At 36.8% G+C, this 21,875-nt stretch overlaps 1 protein-coding gene across 4 annotated transcripts in view; it reads left to right on the forward strand.

The window, feature by feature from the left end:
- Positions 1-21,875, forward strand: part of NEBL (nebulette) — a 337,194-nt gene that overhangs the window by 246,668 nt on the left and 68,651 nt on the right. For 2 of the 4 annotated variants that reach the window (XM_059911292.1, XM_059911270.1), the window contains exons 7-9: positions 1,404-1,514; positions 12,186-12,287; positions 13,218-13,319. The exons of the other annotated variants lie outside the window; for them this stretch is intronic. In XM_059911292.1, the coding sequence (XP_059767275.1) occupies positions 1,404-1,514; positions 12,186-12,287; positions 13,218-13,319 (315 nt within the window). The remainder of the gene's footprint in view (positions 1-1,403; positions 1,515-12,185; positions 12,288-13,217; positions 13,320-21,875) is intronic. 4 annotated transcript variants of the gene reach the window in all.

The following is a 21,875-nucleotide window of genomic DNA, read 5'->3' on the forward strand; positions in this document are numbered from 1 at the left end:
ATCATTTTCTTAATTGTTTTGGGTTTGTTTTTGTAGATCCTTTTTCTTCTCTTGTGTTTCCCACTTAGAAAAGTTCCTTTAGCATTTGTTGTAGAGCTGGTTTGGTGGTGGTGAATTCTCTTTGCTTTTGCTTGTCTGTAAAGCTTTTGATTTCTCCATCAGATCTGAATGAGATCCTTGCCAGGTAGAGTAATCTTGGTTGTAGGTTCTTCCTTTTCATCACTTTAAGTATATCATGCCACTCCCTTCTGGCCTGCAGAGCTTCTGCTGAGAAATCAGCTGTTAACCTTATGGGAGTTCCCTTGTATGTTATTTGTCGTTTTTCCCTTGCTGCTTTCAGTAATTTTTCTTTGTCTTTAATTTTTGCCAATTTGATTACTATGTGTCTCAGTGTGTTTCTCCTTGGGTTTATCCTGTATGGGACTTGCTGCGCTTCTTCGACTTGGGTGGCTATTTCCTGTCCCATGTTAGGGAAGTTTTCGACTATAATCTCTTCAAATATTTTCTGGGGTCCTATTTCTTCACTCACTGAGCAAATATTTATTGCAGTTTATGTCAGGCACTATTCTGGGTTCTGAGCATTTAGTGAACTAGACAGTTATATTCTAGTAAGAGAAGACAGAAAATAAGTAATTTTACAAAAATTAAACTGAGTAATTTAAATTTGTGAAGGAAATAAATAGGATAATATAGCATTAGACTGAGAGTAAGGGGATAATTTGCTGTCTTATGGATCTTCTTTACTTTCTAACTCTGTTGAGTTTGGTTAGTTCTACTTCTGAAGTACTTCTGATTATTCTCATGCCTTCTCTCCATCCCTGTGTGGGACAGATTTAATATGGTGGTGATGGGTGGCATTGCTATGATGCTTATTTCCCTAACAGAGAACAAGGCTTGACATATGTGAGAATTTTGTTATATTTTCTCCCAAAGTTTAGGGCTTTTAATAAGGTTTGTATTCTATTATAGCTGTACCTCCATAAAATCATAACAATCAATTAAAAAATGAACATTTCACTTTTAAATATCCAGCCACATCCCCAGTTTTGTCATTTTCTTTCCCAAGCTTCAAACCTTGAACATTTATGACCCTAAAACCTCTTGGATGTGGAAGATTTCCCAAAACCGTAGCTGAGATTTAAGCTAGATGAATACGAGTGGGGAGTTCAGCGTGTGGACAAAGACTTTTGAAATAAATGACAAAGACTTAGAATTAGGAGTCTAAACAGAAGCACAAAGATTAAAGTATTATGTATATCATTTTGTTATAGAAGCTTAGGCAAATTTGACCATTAATGGTGGTATTCAACTATATGAAATCCTAACAGAACACTGAAATTTAAAAAGTAAGGAATTTCATACACCTGTAAATGAAACTAACAATTATTTGTGTTTTTCTTAAGATTGCTTACAAGCAGAAGCACGATGCTGCCAAAGGATTCTCAGATTATGCCCACATGAAGGAACTGCCTGAGATCAAACATGCCATGGAGGTCAATAAGCACCAGAGTCACGTAAGCAAGCCATTCCTCATGATTTTCTGGAAAATTGTAGTTAACTGACATCAGGCCTAATGGGAGTGTTGTTGAAGTTTAAACGTTACAACATTCCTGTTCAAAAAGGACTTCAGAGTTTCTTTTATTTTTATGTCCCAGTGTTCAGTCAGAAGCACATCTGAATTATTCTGTCAGTTGTTATTAGAACCTTGTAGAATGCCTTCAAAATGTCAGGCACTTGCAGAACTGGGAAATTGGGTTTTTAACAGCAATTCCTAGAACTTCCTTGACTTGATGGCGTTACTCCCACGGTTTACAGTGCAGAATTGCAGAACTGGGATGCTAGTGAGATTGTACCCCACTGTGGTTTCTTCTGGAATTCATGTGGGGGGCAGATTGTCACACTTAAGACCCAAGAGGAGTAGGAAAGCAATAGATGTGTAACGGCTGGCTTAGAAGCAGAAGCCAAGAGAGAGGAAACAAGCCCATAGAAAACACATTTATTCTTTGGCTATAAGGTAACAAGTACATCAAAACCTTCATGTGTTTGCTCGATTACCACTACTATCTTGGGGGCCTAGAAGAATATTTCTTCCTGAAATTTCAGTGGAAGCTTATTTGTCTCATTATCATGAATTCTTTGCTTTCTAGAAGGAACGTAGGAACTGTTTGTCAGGTCCTTTATGGGTTAGAATCAGTTAAGATAAAGTGTTTGCCTTCGTTGAGTTAAAAAACTCCCTTTCTTTGAAAAGTACCTGAAACATCTCTGTCATCTCATACAGGCTCTGCCCCACCACTTAGTTCTCTTACTGAATGGTGCTTTGCTGCCTCAGGGCCTCCAGAGCCCCAGCTGTGCAGTGTCTCTTTGTAGGATGGCAACAGTTATCTGATATTAAATTGCAATAGGTCAATGCTTAAGTAAAAGCTGAGTGAGCTTTTACATTTTAATCCAAATGTATAAACACGTGCCCATACCAAAAGTGCTTTTCTAAAATGGGTTAAGATTGATAAGAGATGAAGAAGCTACATGTCTGTAATTACCAGCTAGGCCATTTTACCAGGAGGCTTTATGAGAACTTCTGCTTACAGAATGACTATCATAATCCTAATAACTACCGCTTAGCAAGCACTGCCGCGCACAAGAGACTGTGCCGAGACTTTGATCATTGCCAGTTCTTGCAGAATCCGTGTACTGATTCCCATTTTGCAGATGAAGAAAATGAGACTAAAGAATCAAACTCCCTAGTCCACTCTTTCCGTTACACCCTGCTGCCTCCCTCTTGAAGGTCACTGGTTATTGGTCAAGATTTTAAATGAAAATTTTAAAATGTAGGGCAAAATAGGTTATCATTAGAATTCAGATCAATGGATCCAGTGCATTTGCAAGAAAGAAAAACCGGACCCTGAGCTTCCACTGTTTGGAGCGGAAGAAACTTTGAACTCCCATAGATGACGTGGCTTCGAGGATGGTCTGGTGGTCTGGGGAGACGGCTGGCATTACACAGCTCCTGGGGAGACCTTTCTCACTCTAAAATTCAATGAAATTCAAATACGGAAGTTCCTTATCATAGAGCTGAGGTTATTATTTTAATTCTGCCTTTTCTTTTAAAAAGTCTTTGAGGGATTGAGGGAATAGAGTATAAAGCCCTTTTCTCCTCCATTCAGTACTGTGTACTTATGGGAGAAGGATGTATTTACTTACAGTCCTCTGCCTGCTTGGCTCAACCTTTACATGCAAAGTTTGTACATATAATAGGATTTAGAAAGTGTTTAAGACTATTTACTCAGATTTAAGGGGAGAATGATATTTGTATTCTACCTGTGAAGTAGTTGATATTCCCCTAGAGTCAAGTCACTTAGAATAATACATTTGTTGTCCCAAAGATATGAAATTTAAACGTGGGTCTTGAAAACCACAGGAAAGCAAGTACGTCTCTTGGTTCAGTAGGTGAGGCTGCAGCTTCTCCATGAAAGACAAAACCGTGTCTCCCAGAAGACTTCAGTAAAATGAAACTCATCTGCAGAGAATTTAACTAATAGGGTTACCTTTTCATGATGCGGAATGTCACTTTGCACTATGCCTATTAATGACTTAATTTAATTTAAAATAAAATGTGTTGTCACATGTGCATCTGATTTACCTAGAAACAATGCATGTCAGCATCTTTGCTTATCTTTTTATGTTTCCACCAAAATCGAGTCAGCTTTCTGATATCTGTTAGAGAACCAAGAAACTGGGGTGATTACATTTAAAAGCTTTTAATTTCTACCTCCTTTTTGGTCAAACTTTTTATTAGAACAATCATCAATGGGCCAAATGGAATCATTTTTATTTCAGAACCTTACTGTCCCTTATGCCTTTGGAGATGTGAATAAGCAGCAGAGAGGATTCTTTCTGACTGGCCAACTGAATTTCCACCTCTGAATAACTGAGAGTTCCAAGGGGAAGAGTATTCTGGGGGCAGTAGTCTCTTCTTTCACCCCCAAATTCGATGATCATGGAACAGGAAAAAATTATTTCTCATAATATCCTCCACTGTCACATATGATAGAAAAGGAGTTGGGAGTCAGGCCAGGGTTAAAATGCTTCCTTTGCCACGTGTTGCCTGGATGACCTTGGACAAGTTACAAATGTCTCCAAATCTGTTTTTTTTTTTTTCATCTAAAGTTGGGGCAGTGATACCCATCTCACAGGGCTCTTGCAAGTGATAAATGAGATATGATATGTAAAGGGCTCTGTAGAAGAGCCAGTCCATAAAATATTAGTTCTGTTTGGTCCTCCTTCAGTTTTGAAGGGTGATTTAAGAGTTTAGGGTGATACATATAGCTGATTCACTTTGTGGTACAGCAGAAACTAACACGACATTGTAACGCAATTATACTCCAATAAAGATACTAAAAAAAAAAAAGAGTTTAGGGTGATATCATAGTTAATTCAAAACAATGAAACTAGATTAGATTTCTAAAAAGGCCAAATCAATATGAAATTTATATTAAGAAGCATTTAGGTCAGAAGGGCATATTCAGAAGGTTCCTGAACCCAGTTAACTACCTATCTTGTTGATACTGCAGTCAAAAAATGATTAAAAAGAGCCAATCTAAATTTTTTTGTATCTTCAGGGATGTACCCCTGCCAAATTTTTTCTAATGTAATTAGAGGAACTGGAGATATTCTATCCTGTTACTTTCCCCTAAAGATGGGCTTGAAATGAAAACCCCAGTAACATTAATAGTTTTCATGAATCTTATCAGAGACATGAAGTCCAGTACTTCTAAAGTAAGTCAAACAAATTTTAAACTGCCATTTTAAGTTTTATAAATAATGTGGTCTGTATAGACTTGTGATGAAATTAGAGTGGTAAACTTTCCCAAAATGCCATATTGGTAATCAGTTCAATGTGTATTAGAAAGAAGTATCCAGCAGGGGAAACTAGAGACTTAATGTTCTTTTCAAGAATGATATATGTACTTTCTTAACATTAATAAAAACTTTTCTCTTAGAGGAAAACATAGGCAGAACACTCTTTGACATAAATCACAGCAAGATCTTTTTTGACCCACCTCCTAGAATAATGGAAATAAAATAAAAAATAAACAAATGGGACCTAATGAAACTTAAAAGCTTTTGCACAGCAAAGGAAACCATAAACAAGACGAAAAGACAACCCTCAAATGGGAGAAAATATTTGCAAACGAAGCAACTGACGAAGGATTAATCTCCAAAATATACAAGCAGCTCATGCAGCTCAATATCAGAAAAAACAAACAGCCCAATCCAAAAATGGGCAGAAGACCTAAATAGACATTTCTCCAAAGAAGACATACAGATTACCAACAAACACATGAAAAGATACTCAACATCACTAATCATTAGAGAAATTCAAATCAAAACCACAAAGAGGTATCACCTCACACTGGTCAGAATGGCCATCATCAAAAAATCTACGAACAATAAATGCTGGAGAGGGTGTAGAGAAAAGGGAACCTTCCTGCACTGTTGGTGCGAATGTAAATTGAGACAGCCACTGTGGAGAACAGTATGGAGGTTCCTTAAAGAACTAAAAATAGAACTACCATATGACCCAGCAATCCCACTACTGGGCATATACCCTGAGAAAACCATAATTCAAAAAGAGTCATGTACCACAATGTTCATTGCAGCTCTATTTCCAAAGCCAGGTCATGAAAGCAGCCTAAATGTCCATCGACAGACGAGTGGATAAAGAAGATGTGGCACATATATACAATGGAATATTACCCAGCCATAAAAAGGAACGAAATTGAGTTATTTGTAATGAGGTGGATGGACCTAGAGTCTGTCATACAGAGTGAAGTAAGTCAGAAAGAGAAAAACAAATACCGTATACTAACACACATTTATATGGAATCTAGAAAAATGGTACTGATGAGCCTAGTGGCAGGGCAGGAATAAAGATGCAGATGTAGGGAATGGACTTGAGGACTCGGGGTGAAGGGTAAGCTGGGACGAAGTAAGAGAGTAGCACTGACATATATACACTACCAAATGTAAAATGGATGGCTGGTGGGAAGCTGCTGCATGGCACAGGGAGATCAGCTTGGTGCTTTGTGACCACTTAGAGGGGTGGGATAGGATGGGAGGGAGATGCAAGAGGGAGGGGATATGGGGATATATGTATACTTATAGCTGATTCACTTTGTTGTGCAACAGAAACTAACACAACATTATAAAGCAGTTATACTCCAGTAAATATAAAAAAACAAACCTAATAAGCAGACAGAATTTCTATTCCGTCAGACAGAGAGAAATCTTTAAGGATAAATCAGTTAAATGATACTGGAAAAACATTTGTGACTCTGTGATTCCGTGATGTGACTTAAAATAACAGCGCTTTTAGAATTTAGTATTAAAATAGGTATATTAGTATTTTGTTCATCTCTAAGGCAGAATAGTTAGCAATACCTATCCTGCTTTCTTCACAAGATTGTGGTGGTGATTAAATTAAATCATGTATGAGAAAACTTTTCAACTTTCAACTTTTCAACTTTTTTTTTTCAACTCTAAAATGCTTTTATAAACAATGATAATACTGCTAATAATGATAAACTGTTAGATACAGCTCTATATTTTACTCCACTGTTCAGAAAATTGAAAAACAATTTTGTTTTCTGATGAATATCAGATCCTGCATTTACTTATATTTCAAAGGTTTACATTTTCCTTTAAAAATAATATTTACAATTTAATGATTCAGTTGTTTTTTACATGCAGCATACCCAAACAGAAGTAAGTCTTATTAAGATAGAATTTCCAGTCCATGCGACTACTTGATGACACTTGGAGGGCTTCTCAAATGTAAGAGTTTATGACAAAAGAATTTCTTGAGGCTGACTGAACTGGTGTTTTTGAGATTATGACTGAATACAGTTTACACTACTTACTTCTGTCCTACATACTTACCCTGTCTAGTTTCTTCTCACCAAGAATCATTTTAACCTTCACCAGAGAAGCAAAGGGAATGAATGAGTTCGGGGCCAGTTGGATTTGATTTCTTTTGGTCTGTCTGCTCACCTTGCCCTTAGCCTCGCAGGTGTCTGTCTGTGGCTTCCATCCTGCCTGCCATCCCTCAGCTCTCGCTCTTCGCATCTCCAAGTGCTTGAATTTCACTGTATGGACCATCATGGTGGAGGTTTTGCTTTTCTCTAGTTTATTAACTCACCTATTGAAGAATCTCAAATCACTGTTGTCTAAACATGAAGAGCTTGCTGCAGAGTCACTGGGAATCCTTTGCTCAATGTGTCTGGCTGTACGTGAAGAATAAAGGCAGCCATTTCACTTCCATTTTCAATATCTAATTGAAAGTTCCTCTTATTGGCCAAGTCCAACCGAGAACGATACAAGGAGGGGATTCTGGATAACTAGTTCTAACGATACAAGGAAGGGGATTCTGGATAACTAGTTCTAGCCTTGGGAGGGAGTGTTGATGGAGCCCAGTTGAGTACAGACAATCGAGCACAGCAAGGGAGGGGTGAGGATTTAAGAAATGAATGTGTTTAAAGTGTTTAGAACAGCGCCTGGCACGTGGGACGCTCAGCATGACTGTAGGATACATGCAAAAGATGTGGCCTTATGAAACAGAAGTAGAAAGATTATAAGGGGAGAATAAGCTGAGATTAAAAGACAATGAAATGAGATGAAAATACAAGCTGAGGGAGAAAGTGAACATGGTGAGATAAGGAAGAAATTCAATGACAGATTTTGACAGAATTAAAATCTTTAAAAAAAAGTTTAACTATAGTTGATTTGCAATATTGTGTTAGTTTCAGGTGATAAAATTAAAATCTTTATTGGAGGCCATAAAGAACAGATTTGACACTGCAGAAAAACGTATGAAATGGAGGCTGCATTTGGAGTTTCTAGGTTCAGTAACAGAAATCCATCTTATGTTAGCTCAAGTGAAAAACGAGAATTTATTGGTTTGTGTAACTGGGAAATTCAAGCTACCTTCAGGCATAACGGGCTCCAGAGGCTGCACAGTGTCACGAGGACTCTCCTTCTCTTCCCATCTCTTGGCTCGGCTTGCTTCTGTATGACTTCACTTGCAGACAAACTCTGTCTAGGTGGTCTCAAGGCTGGTGTTTCCAAAATTAAATCATCCTCACAGCAACTGATCCCAGAGGAAAGGACAGCAGTTCTTTTTCCCCCAGCCTCAGATCCATCAATGACTCTGGCCTTGCTTGGTTATGTGTCTGCCCTCGATTTAATCATGGTTTCCCAAGGGTTGGGCTATCTGATTGGACAACCTGTCACATGGCCACTCCTATCACTAGGCAGGAAGGCTGCTTTTGATGGCCCCGCGAGATCACGTGGAGTGAGGGAAGGGCAGTTTCCAAATAAATAATGCTGCTAGGCAGATTTTTAAAAAATTAACACATGTCCACTACAAAGGAATAATTTAGGAAAATGATCCAGATATGTGGAAAAGGGCAAGGAAGTAAATTCAGTGGGGAAAAAAAAGGCGGGAGGAAGAGATCAAGCATGTACAGTAATAATTCTAGGTGCTTCGGTGGAAGAAACCATAACTAGTCTTTGCGAAAATATTATATACTGCTAAAAAGATAAAGCAGTTTATCTTGAGTGCAAAATAAATGTATAAAAGTGATAATAATATGATAATGATTGTATTTTCCTGTATAGGACCTATGGAAGATAAGGATGAAACTTCACTGAAAGCTAAAATAAAAGATTTAAAGAAATGGAGAAATATACCTTCTCCTGTGAACAGACTGAAATCTTGTTGAGATATCATTTTTCCCTACATTGTTTGGTAGGTTTAGTGCAATGCCCATTAAAATTCCATTTGTTTCCTATGTGGAACTTACTAGGATTATTCTAATGTTCATTAGTGAGAATAACTAGTTTAAAATTAAGAAAAAATTTGAAATAGAAGAGTCATAAAGGGAACTTGGTTTAATGGATATAAATCGTTATAGTCATACATTTAAGAAATGTGTGAGTGAGACAGTGAATGTTAAGTCCTTAATATGGTAGCTGGTACATAATAAATGGCCTAAAATGACAATTATTATTACTGTTATTATTATTATTTCTCCTCTTCTTCCTCCTCCTCTTTCTTCCCTCCCCCTTTCACTTCTCCTCCCTCCGCCTTCTTTTTCATTCTCTTACTCTGAGGACAGGATAGGGAACAAAACATTAAATAAAACGAGGCAAAATCAGTCATTGACTCTCAGGCCTGCACCTGTCCTGGGTTGATTTTCAGGAATTTTCAGAGATTTTCAGGAATCTCTGTCTTTCTTCTTATTCAAAACAGTTTTTTATAGAACGCCATCTCATCTTGAGAAGAGTGCCTGGAGAATGGGGTCCCATCTGTCGTCGTCCCAACACAGTGAGCATTTAGGGTTTGGATTATAAAGAAAAAAAAGAGTGTATGTGTGCGTGTGTGTATATATATATATATTTTTTTTTTTTTTTTCTTTGCCCTTCCTCTCACAAACCTCTCTTCCACTGTAACGTTTTTATTCTCCCTCAGTTGTGACGGCCTGAGGAAGGGAGCAAACACATGTTGCAGACATTTGAGAAATGTCAGATGAGCTTCCCTTGGCCCTAAGTAACAGGTTAGGTGGAGGAAGATGAGTAATCTGCTCGGGTAACCTTGTTTCCAATGTTCAGACGTCCTTGCAGGTAGCGAAAATCAGGAGCTTGCCGCTCTCAGTGTCCCTCAGCATAAGCCCCCGTTCCTGTGGGATAACCTCAAACCTTGATATTCTGGGAGCTCGGTAGAGACCAGGCTCCTGGGTTTTTCTCCTGTGTGGCTCTGTGGTGTCCGCTTGTTTGAATGTGCAGCTCATGTCAATCTTAATATTTGTTTTGAGTCACGTAGGCTGGCCTCTAATTTGCAATTTACATGGACGGTGGGGCCCTATTCATTGCCCCGCTCCCGCCGCCTTTGTGCTGTTCGCCTCTCTTCACACAGCCATTAGGCTGAACAGCATATAATTAGGTAACCCATGTAAAGCATAGATTTCTGAAAGGTTGCAGCTCTTTTCAGAAAGTAAGGGTTTACATTTTTACCCTCATTCTTTTCTAAACAAAAAGACATTCCCCCCTACGGCTTTCATCTGAATGTAGTAACTTAGAAACAGTTAGTCTTGTAGGTGGGTAGTAATTTTGGATTGTTTTCACCTGAGAGTCCGCTTTTGTTGACACAGTTTGTGTTTAACTCGGTGCAGGCTGAGGTTGATTGGCCATCATTTGTAGACGAGTGTGTTGCTTTTTGAAACCAATCAAAATTGGCTTATTTTAAATCCCTGAAGATTTTAAACTCACCCAACAAAATAACTCAGTTTTCAGATAATTTTTGTTTCTTTTGCTACCGGTGTGCACAAAACCTACTTAAAATTGCTTAACGTAAAGCCTATGAAAATACAAGTAGTGAAGGAAAAGATGTTCTTGCCAAAATTATGCTAATTATATTTAAGCTGTGTTCACTTGTCAGACGGGTTCATAATTATAAACATAGTTTAAAAAGTAGTTGGTGGTGAAGCCAATGCAAGCTCTTTTTTTTTTTTTTAATTAATTAATTTATTTGGCTGCATCAGGTCTTAGTTGTGGCACGCGGGATCTAGGTTCCCTAACCAGGGATTGAACCTGGGCCCTCTGCATTGGGAGCGTGGAGCCTTAGCCACTGGACCACCAGGGAAGTCCCAGTGCAAGTTCTTAAATAGAAGTGCATATACATGCTTCATGGAAATAAAATCATATAATGCATTAAGGATCCTATGAAAGTTTTAATGCATTGTCATTTCGTACACTTGATATTATTTTTGAAAGAAATAAAAATGTACAAATTTTTTTTAACGCTGCAAGGTTGAAAGGAAAATAACAAGATACATTGATATTATCCAGAGCACTGATTCATAGTGGTCAACTGGGGAATTCATTAAAATGCGGATTCTTGGGCCCCATTTACCAAAATTCTGTTACAGAGGATTGAGGATGGATCTCAGGAATCTAAAAATTTTAATAAGTACCCCAGATGATGCTATTGCAGAAAGCTTGCAGGCAACATTAGAAATACTTGTTTTGTACAAATGCAATTAATTGTGCATTTTGTATAGATGTTCAGTTGTACATTTCTGTGTTCTACCTTTTCCATCTTGAAAAAGTGAAGATGGGTTTTAAAAGTGACTGTTACTACACCCTTTGCATTATAAATTTAATAGTATCTAATGTAATGGACAAGTTGACTAGCCACCCACTGGTGAATTTGCCATATAGAACTCCATCTGGCAAATAGATAAATATTTCTTCAGCTCATGACCAATCTCAGGAAATAGAGAAGCAGACAGACTGAGATGTTTGCCCATCGGGGATTATATGAGTTGGCTTCTGGTCTCTCCTCTCATTTGTCAGTCAAGTTAATGTAAATGACCACTGTCATCTAAAGTACGTTTGGCAAAATTTATATATATTTTTCTCTTTAAATCTCTATTTTCCACACTTTGATTTGATTGTATCTAATGTGTATTCAGAGGATGAATATTCCTTAATGTGAATCCTTTTATTGTTGGAGGATCAAGTCATTGCAATGATATTTACTAGAATAAAACTATCAGTACCCATCACTAGGCCTCCCAGATAAGGGGCATTTGAAGAGTCCAATCAGAAAAGGAAGAGAAAGGTGTGGTTGGGAGGGTGAAAGCTGGAGAGTTCCAGAGTTTCACATACCCTCACCCCAGGAAATGATTTTCCATATTCGTGTGCTGGAGCTTATCCTGTATCCCCTGGGGGTCAAGACTGTGTGGTAGACAAGTTAACGCCCTTGGTGAGGATATTCTGTATGTGAATATGCACATATACACTTACACAGAATGACATGCTTATAAGGATGGTATATGTAAAATCTTATAAGATTGGTTCTGTGCCAAGGTCTTGGGATTATATTTTTTATGTTGTATAAATTCAGTTCATATGCAATAATGTTAGTGAGGCATTGGCATAGTAAAAAGAGAATATAGTTATCCAAATAAATGTTGCACATAAAAATTAAAAAAAAAAAACTTAGGGTCAGTGGCTTTCTTAGAAGATTATGGCAAGGAAAAATTATGTTATGGACATTAAGGCTAGCAGCTATATGAAACTACTCATTTCTGTTTTCTTTTTTCAATCAAAACTGTCTCTTTGATCAGATTTTTTATAGAAAAGATGTGCAGGACACCCACATGTATAATGCGGAGCTTGACAGACCAGACATCAAGATGGCGACACAGATCTCCAAGATCATAAGCAATGTAATCTCTCTTTCTTATCTTGAGCAGAATTGATTTCTCATTTTTGCAGGAGACAAAGTGGCTTTGGTTGTTGGATGGTTAATTTAGTTAGTGAAATTAATCCATCTGAATTAATGACATCTCAATTTTTTCATCTGAATTATCCATTTCACTATGTAAATTATTTGGATATGTGCAGAAACTGAGCAGACTTGACTTGACCATGGCTCTGTTGTCATGCTTTTAAAAAAATAAATACTATTCAGGCATAAGATAACATTCAAATGTCTGAGCCTGAGAATCAAGTTTGTCATTTGTCTGGTCCCATATTATCTCTCACCTTGTCCCAAAGAACTTCACTTGGCCTCCTTTCCATCTTGTTGCTGTTAATTGTGTAGGTTCTCTTTGGTCAGCATTTACCCATGCACACTTCCTATACATCATGGCTGTTTTTATCTTCCCTAAGACATCCTTCTTGGTTAATACCATTTTACGTAAACATACCTTACATCCTAATTAAAAATGATTACTTAACTTGAACCAAATATTTGAGTAACATAGGCTATACTCACCTTTAAAAATCAATAATTATTTACTAAATTCAACTGCATGATAACCAGACAGGGTTAGATCAGTTCCTAAGACTAAACAAAGCCGGAAGACATCTGTATGCAGAATGCAGGGTCTCAATTATCTAGAAATTTCTCCTGGATAACATAAACACGATGATGGTGGTGACTGGATTCATGGACTCAAACTTAGTAATTATTTTACTACAAAAAAGTTGTTTTTATAAAATCAGTTTCTTCTTAGCAGTCAGCATTTTAGTATTTGGTGAGTTGTAAGGAATATTTTTTATGGACTGAGGGTCAATTTTATTTTGGCTATTATCAATGTAATTTTTCATTGGAAAGTAGAAATATTCAACATTCTCTTATTTATTCATTTTAGGCTGAATACAAGAAAGGGCAAGGAGTAATGAATAAAGAGCCCGCTGTAATTGGAAGACCAGATTTTGAACATGCTGTGGAAGCTTCTAAACTTTCTAGTCAAGTAAGAATCTAGTGATGATTCCACAATGATTTTATTCAGAGATTTTGTTTCTAGCAGCACTGGAAGATATTTTACTTTAGGTAATGTCTTTAATTGCAAGAATACGTAAAGATAATGTTTCTGTAACCGTGTCAGATAGGATTACAATAATTGTAAATTTCAGTAAGGGATAAAATAAGTCCAATTTTAAGCATAAAACTAAGTTTTCTTTTCTCTTGGCTCAAATTCTAACCTTTTTCAATGAGTTCAGCCATGTTGTCACATTTCCTAGGATTTCTAGAATTTAGCAATAGTCATATCAATTAGATTAGAAGAATAATTAAATTTCTATCTATACACGCATACACAGAACTTTTAACTTAGTAAGAAAAATAGCAATTTTCTCAATTTTCAAATGCTTTAACCACAAAGTAAAAAAGAGGTAATGTAAATGAAGAGAACATTGAAATCATAAAAAGGATCTGAAAAAGTGTAAAGACATGCCATATTTTTGGCTGAACGTCTCAATAGATAAAAATTTCAATTTTCCCCAAATTAATATATAAATGTCATGCAATTTCAATTAGAATCCAGCAGTTTTTTTGAAGTATGGGTAAATGATCTTAGAGTTTGAATGGAAAGGAAATGCCTGAGAATAGCCTTTAAAAGTATGAAAGCGAAGACCAGTGAAGGAGAACTTAAGTTGTGAGTTACCATAACATAGTATAAAACCACTGAAATTAAATCAATATGGGATTGATATAGTAAGAGATAAAATAATCAGTAGGATAGACTAGGGAATCCTGGAATAGGTTCCAATGTGTATAAGAATTTAATATATGATAAAAGTGTTGGTTCAAGTCAGTGGGAAAAAGTTGTATTAGTTAATAAACGGTGCTGACATAACTGGCCATCCATCTGGGTAAAAATAAAATTGGACCTGAATCTTAAACCATCTACAAAATGAATTCCAGATGGATTAAAGATATGAATGTAAACCAAAAAATTTTTTTAAACCTTAAAAGAAAATCCAAGAGACTATATATACCACATAGGGATAACAGAGTTCTTCTAAAAACTGGAGAACCAGAAGCTATAAAATAATAGTTAGACATGCTTGACTATATAAAAATTAACAACTCTTGTAATGGGAAAAGGTAACATTTGCAAAGTCAATGATAACAAACAGTAATTTTTATTCATGTATAGTGTTTTCAACTTTGAAAATGTCCATTCCTCAAGTTGCAAAAGTCTTAATTTGATTATACTTCAAAATGGAGAGATGTAAAAGAGGAAAACTGTAAAATCTAACTGAAGAACATAAAATACTATCTGAAAAAATGAGAAGACCTACTATGTTCTTAGCTTTGGAGGGCCTGAGAAGGGCTGTGACTCCAAGCTCTTCTCAGCCCAAATAACACTCATTGAGGAGCAGGGGATATTGGCACAGACCTGGCAACTCTTCCGGTATCGCTTTAGATTTTCTGACTTCTTACATTTTCAGCCTTTTTTGGGGGCAAAGAGTTCCTCTCGGTTGTGTAGGAGAAGCGGCAGATTCTAGAAAAGCAGTACAATTTGGTTGAGTAATCAGAAAATGGGCTGTGGACCTGGACCCTGAGTTCCTGGTCCTGCCGCTGGCTTACTGAGTGACTTTGGACAGATGGCTTAATTTCTCCATCTGCAGTTTCCTGGCCCGTAAAATGGCATGGCAGCAATACTGCTTCTTAGGGTTGTTGTGAGGATTAAATGAATTACCGCGAGCAGCTTAAAATACTGCCTGGCCCATAGAAACACTGCATCATTTCCCAGGAATAATTTTACTGTAGCTATTTAGAATAGTTTTCTACTCTGCATTTTTTACATGAACTCATGCACAAAATGAAGCAGAAATAGTTGACTGGCCCTTAGATTCTGGTCTTAAATTCATTCCTTCACAATCTTATTTGAGAGTCCTTAGAAGAAAGTTTTAGTATTTGAGTTTTTATTTTCACATTTCAAATGCAGTCACCAAAAATCCTACCATTTGATCCTACCTGGGTTCTTAGGCAGACTTTAAAAAAAAAAAAAATCTCAAATCATTTAATAACTGAATTATCAGATGCCTAAGCAGATTGTAATTTGCAAGTTACATTATATCTGTCATCTTTGTTTTTTCATGACATTTTTGCTGATCTCACAGTGTACAAACTCATTAGAAAAGGGAAAAACTGGGCAGATGAATATATAGGACTTCCGGAATGAACTTGGTATATTCATTTGTATTTTCAGGTGCGTTGACTAGAAATAAAGGCAGAAAGTGTAGTTTCTTATTTTTATTGACAACTTTGGAGATCATGTATTCTCTTGCTCCTAAGCTAATGAGATTGTGAATATAGGAGCCCACGAAGGCAAGTAGATACGTAGAAGGGGAATAAGTTAGGAATGCAGTAAGCTGGGAAGCTAGGGGCAGGATGCAAGATGCAGAACAGAAAGAGTAAGAGAGCACCCGGACTGTGAGAGGGAAGGCGATGACGGGGCAGTGCCCATGGTGTGGAGAGATAAGACACCCCTGATGAAAAGACAGAAAGAGAAAGCAAGAGGGCACACTTCTCCCATTTTACCTGGAAATTGAGCTCTGTGGGATTGAACCCGGAAAAAGTAATGGAAACAAAACTCTTCCTACGTTAACTTGTACAATAGCTTTGCTCCCATAGTTGTAAAGTCTAGGAGGCACATAAAATTATGATCAAGTAATTAAAAGAAAATCAGTGAAAAATGAAAGTGAAATCTCATGTGCTAAGATAAAGAGATGGGTGTATTTATAAGTATCTCAAATATTAGGGCAGTAATTATTGAAGTCATCATCTTAAAAAAATTCTTCTAAGAGTGGTTATTTTGTTTTCATATTCATAGATCATCTTAATTTATGAATTGGAATTTGTCTATGTGATGAATGGAATTCCTTTAGTTTTATAATGTCAAAGAAAATTTTGTATTTATAGTGATTAGTGTTTCTTCTAAAATTGCATTTAATGTATTGGTAAGAGAGGGTTTTAAACCTAAACATTACTAATTAGATTGATGTTAAAATTTAATAATAGGTATTGTCCTTAAATTGTAAAGGGGTATTAATTGGTTTGGAGAATCTCCCATTCTCCCTTCTGGGCAAGCACTCTCCCTTCCAACCTCCTTCCACCCAACTTTTGGCTTAAATGTCACGTCTTTGACTTGCTGATTTAAATTATATTGCTCTGTTCCCCTTTATTCTGTTTTTCTTTATAGTTCTTAACACAATGTATATTAGTCATATAAATGTATATGTGTGTGTTTTAAACATCTATTCACTACCACTCAGCAGGCTCTGTGGGGACAGGGTTTAATGGCATTAATGGCACAGATTAGGCTTTCAAGAAATACATAGAGACTGATTAAACAAATTTCTCTAGATCATTCACATTTGGTTCAAAGTCAGTAAGGTATTATTTTATTATGAAAATAAGGGCAGAGTATATTTTGGGTAAAATTCAGACTTAAATGCATGGATTTTATGATGAATTCTACATAAAAATCTGTTTTTACTCTCTTCCTCAACAGCTTTTAGTTCAGTTTCATCCGAAATTGGAGGGAATTGATGCCCATGGATATGTGGCTTTGTGTTGTTGTTTACTTTTCATTTTCACTGATAATTAAGTGCCCTTATCCAATTTTCCACTTCTTTCCTAGCATATGTTTCTATGACTATGATGAAAAGCTTTCGTTCAGGGTCTGCTTTTTTTCTGCTTTTCTGGCACTTTGTGAAACTGAGCCATACGTGATGTCACGAAGCCCAGCACTCCTCGTGCTGAAAGCTTTGAACTACTGAGATTGGAAGTCAGGCTTTGACTATTGAAACACAGCCCTGTTCAGATGCAGTTATGAGGAACTAGGTTAAGTTCTATCATTGCGGTTGAGCAGTTCTAGTGTTTTTTTGTAGTGTGTACCTCTGAAAGTTCTGCTAAGTCTGTTAAAATTCTTTATAAAACTTTTAGGAGTTTCATCCCACATACCTAACCTATATTTTTAAAAAAGTTGGTAGTCATGAACTTTTAGATATGATATTCATAATGTGAATAAAGTCAGTCATAGGTATAACTTTTCATTTGTTTCCAGTGATTGATTTATGTAGAAGGGGTAACATTGTGCCTTAAAACCATAGCAAAGTCACCCAACACCTATTTCCTCTTGTCTCAAATGGTCTTAAAACTGGAAGGAAGATACTTTGTTCCATGGTTGAGTCACCCATTATAATGAAAGGAAAGCATTACCCTGATCCCTTAGCAGAAGTGAGTGTGCGTGAGCAGGTGGGCACTCAGATGTGTGAACCGTGGGTTGAAAGTAGGATAGAATGTTCAGTGTGTATGTGAAGTTAGTGAGTGAACCAGTGAGTGAACCAAACTATTTGGCTATTTTCTTAGTTCATTTATGTGCAAACCTTACAGCAAGATAAGAAACAGTTGGTATCAGTGTCTGGTAAATATATTTTTTACGTAATTCAGTTATTTTACTTTCTGGTTAATTAATGAGGGAAACTCTTGCATTTTTGTTCTTTAGGTATCTTTTAAATCAGATCACACAGAGTTCTGAAGGTTAAAATAAGATAAATTTTACAGCACTTTGCTTATTATTAAACTCATTAGAAGTACATGAATGACAGATATACTTTAAATAATTAATCTCATGCTACAGAAATAACCTGGAAAGGTTAGACAGCATTTTAAAATTCAAATTTTAGGGTGTGTAGCCCAATGCATAGCAGTGGTAGAAATCTTTAAGAATAAAGTTCTCATAAAAATCTATTACAAGACTATTGCAAAATTTGGAGACACCATGAAAGTTACCTGGTCCTGCTTTTCAATGAAAGAATCCCTTCTCAATGTAATCCATCCACTTATTCATTCAAACAATACAGTTTCTGAACCAGATATTACATGCCAGACACTATGCTTGGGGTTAGATTTTCAAGGGTGAACAGAACAGATATAGCCCATGCCTTCACCAAACTTAGAGTCTAATGGGGAAGACCAACACCAGAGACAGTTTTGCAGATAATTGCAGCAATGTGTGATGAGTGACCAGGTAAATTTGGGGTGCTTCAAAAATATATCAGCAGTAAATATTATAGTTTAGAAGGTCAGAGAGGGCTTTCAGAAAGAAGTTACATTTGGGCAGATGCAAGATGTGTAGAAATTATTCAGGTGAACATTGGGAGGAGGTAGGGAGCAGTGATTTGAGCGGGAGGGCAGAAGGGGAAAACAGAACAGGAAAGCTGTTCCACTGGTGGGCAGCTCAGCTGATAGAACATTTTCCTTATAATCAGCAGAAATCTCATTGGCTACAACTTCTACCTATCAATACTAGCTTTACCTTTTGTAGTAGAACAAATGCTATTTTTCTGTTTTTGCAAATGTTTGAAGACAGTTACCGCCCGATTCCCAAATCTCTTCAGTATAAAACTCTTCAGCATAGTAAGTGATGTAGAGTATGCGTTAGATAAATAATTCTTGAATGAATGAATGAATGAATAAAAGTCTGGCAGGAACTATAAAGTATGATACAGATGCAAAATGTTATTTTTATATCTATTGTTTTTCATTTCCTTTTGCATTTTTTTCTTCCTAATAGGATGTTGTTCAAACCAATTTATCAATGACTGTGGGGGGTGTGTGTTGGGGGAACAGACTTGGGAAATTAGAGAAGTATTATATATAGTTCCAACACCTACCTCAGGGTATGACTCATTCTGAGTCCTAATAGAGAGTTGATTGCTTATCATTTTCTCTTTAATTTATATGTTTCTTTAATAAACATATATTAAGTGCCAAATCCATTCAAAGCACTGTGTCAGGCACTAGGGATACAAAAATGAATAAAAATCTAATTCTTGTTCACTGTCTAGTGGGAGAGCAGACATGCACAGATAATTCAAATATGTCCAAAACTTAGAAAATAGTCTAATCTTATATTTCCAGGGAAAACTCACCTTTAATAATAGGTTAGTATTACTAAAAGTGTGTCTTGTAAAACATCAGGTGAAAAAATGCAGGGTTCTGTTTGTATTGAAGTATTTAAATCTAATCAATTAATCCAGCTGAGTAGTGCTGGCTTGCATCAAGTTTTCTTTCAATTATTCATATTCTTCAACCTCAGACATCGTGAGTGTCTTAGTTATGCATTAGCTAAATGGCAAAAATAGGTCATATCATCCTTGAGCACAGAGAGCCCATCAGACTGCCTTTGTACCCCCTGTAGTTCTCAGCACATTTACACTAGGAGCAGACACAACACGGAGCGGGGTGTTACTTGGAAATTAATCTGACACAGAGGGGACAGCATATGGAAGGCCAGAGAGGGGCACATGCAGCATGTTCAAGGAACTTCAGAACACGAGGATGGCCAGAGGACAGAAATTAAAGGGGAGAATGGAGAGCTGGGAATGCCAGGTCCCACTGAACCTTGTAGCCATGTCTGGGATCCTGGTCTTCATGCTAAGCCCAATAAGAAGTGAGTTTAAGCATGTATGTGACTTGATCAGATTTGCTTTTGGAAGAGATTACTGACTCCAAGCCTGATGGAGTGTGTCTGGGTCATATCAGCATTCCCAACCTCAGGTAGGAACTCATCCTGACTCATAGTGGGAACCCAGTGCAGGCTCAATGTTTAATGAATAGAGGAAGGAAGGAATCATTACAATGTAGATTGATTATTGTTTTTCAGAAAGTATTCATTTACTCGGAAAGAGTAAATGCTGCCAGGTTATATAACAAATGAGAACGTGTCAGGTTAATTTCCAAGTAACACTTCCTTCCATGTTGCCTCTAGGCTTAGTGTGATTGTGCTGGGAACCCCAGGGGTGGGTACAAAGACAGTATGATGGGCTCTCTGTGCTCAAGTTTTGCCTTTTAGCTAATACATAACGAAGATACTCATGGTGCCTGAGGTTGGGAACTGTGAATAACTGACAGGAAATGATGCAAGCCCATGTTACATAGAATCAGTTGATTAGATGGAAACAGCTACCAGCTGAGAGGGTTTACGGCACTGTGGCATCAGGCAGCGTGTTTTCCTCAGTAGGTGGCAAGTGTTGGTGAATCTGGCTGAATCGGGAGTGCCATTCTAGGGGAAGTCAGTTCAGAGAATCTACTGTCATCATTAAGTGAATACCTTTCAGGCACTAAAACCTAGAAGAGACAAAAACACAGATAAGAAAACTGTGAAAAAGGCCACAGCAGAGGAGTGCTGGGGAGCGGCATTGTGCGTTTAGGGGAGGACCAGGTAGGGAGAATCTTGGCTTTGGTGCCAGCTACTGTGGAAGGTAGTAAAGGAGGTCTAAATTTATTCCATTGGTGATGTTGGCCCTGATTTCAAGATAAAATAATTTTCTAAAAATCAAAGATTTTCATGTTTTAGGGAGACCTTGCCTGTTAATTAGAATAAACAAGATTTTGCTTGAATTTATAAGGTAAACTGAGTATCAAAAGTTATTATTAGCAAATGGAACTGCAACAGAAAATGTTCCCTGTGAACCATCTTGACATATTTTCCAAATGTGTTCCCACCAGGGTTTTCACAAGCTCCCACTCGTAGGTACCCGGCATGTGTCCCTGAGGGGGAGACCATCACCCAATACACACTAGATTAAAAGAGGTAACATGAGCCATTCCCAAACTGCTTTTTTGTAAAGGTTTCTGCAAGGCAGAGCTTAGGATGTAGAATAAAGGTGCATTCTGAATGTTGTTAAGAAAACAACATAGTGTAAGAATCATTATGTAATAAAAATATTACAAGAAGACAAAAGAGCTTACTTTTGCTTTTAAGATCTGTGCATCCTTTCCTGCCTACAGGAATCAAAGCAGATGTGAAATGAGACTAGCTATTTTTGTTTTATTTTTGTAAAGAATTTGTATATATATTCTAATTAGTTATCATAACATACATTCACATATTTCTCTATTCGTGGAGAAAAATATAGTTCTACACAATAAGTTGATAATCCTTCTTTTGGTTGCCTTAAGACTACTTAAAAAAAAAATCCACAGTGAAGATTGGAGATGGTTCTGCCGCTGAATACAATTGTGGAGTTAAAGCAGAGAAATGAAAAATGACATTAAATAGACCCAGGATATTTCAGAAAATATAATCCCTAACAATGAGTTTTTGAACAAATGGGAAATGATGAGAAAAACCATGGTACGAGCTATGTCCTGCATTTGGAATAATTCTTTTAGGAAAATTAATATTCAAATTCTGAGATTTAAGACCCATTTTCTAAATGTGGTAGATGTTAAGACATTTGTGGTCTTGATTTCTAACTGATCATAAATGTTAGGAATGCAGAAGTGGAAACTGACATTTAAAAATCCCCAGATTTTAGTATATTATTCTTGTTAATAGGATTTGAGTTCATGCCTAATTGCATTTATGATCCATGTTCAAGTAGAGGTGTTTTTTAATTAAAAAAAACCCTTTATGCCTAATTAAGCTTTATGGGGGGGGAAATACCAGGAATTTAAACTTTTGCTATCATACATTTTTAAGGTAGCTTTGATCTGATCTAATTAA

The sequence above is a fragment of the Balaenoptera ricei genome, chromosome 2 (assembly GCF_028023285.1).
Source record: "Balaenoptera ricei isolate mBalRic1 chromosome 2, mBalRic1.hap2, whole genome shotgun sequence".
Taxonomy (NCBI): Eukaryota; Metazoa; Chordata; class Mammalia; order Artiodactyla; family Balaenopteridae; genus Balaenoptera; species Balaenoptera ricei.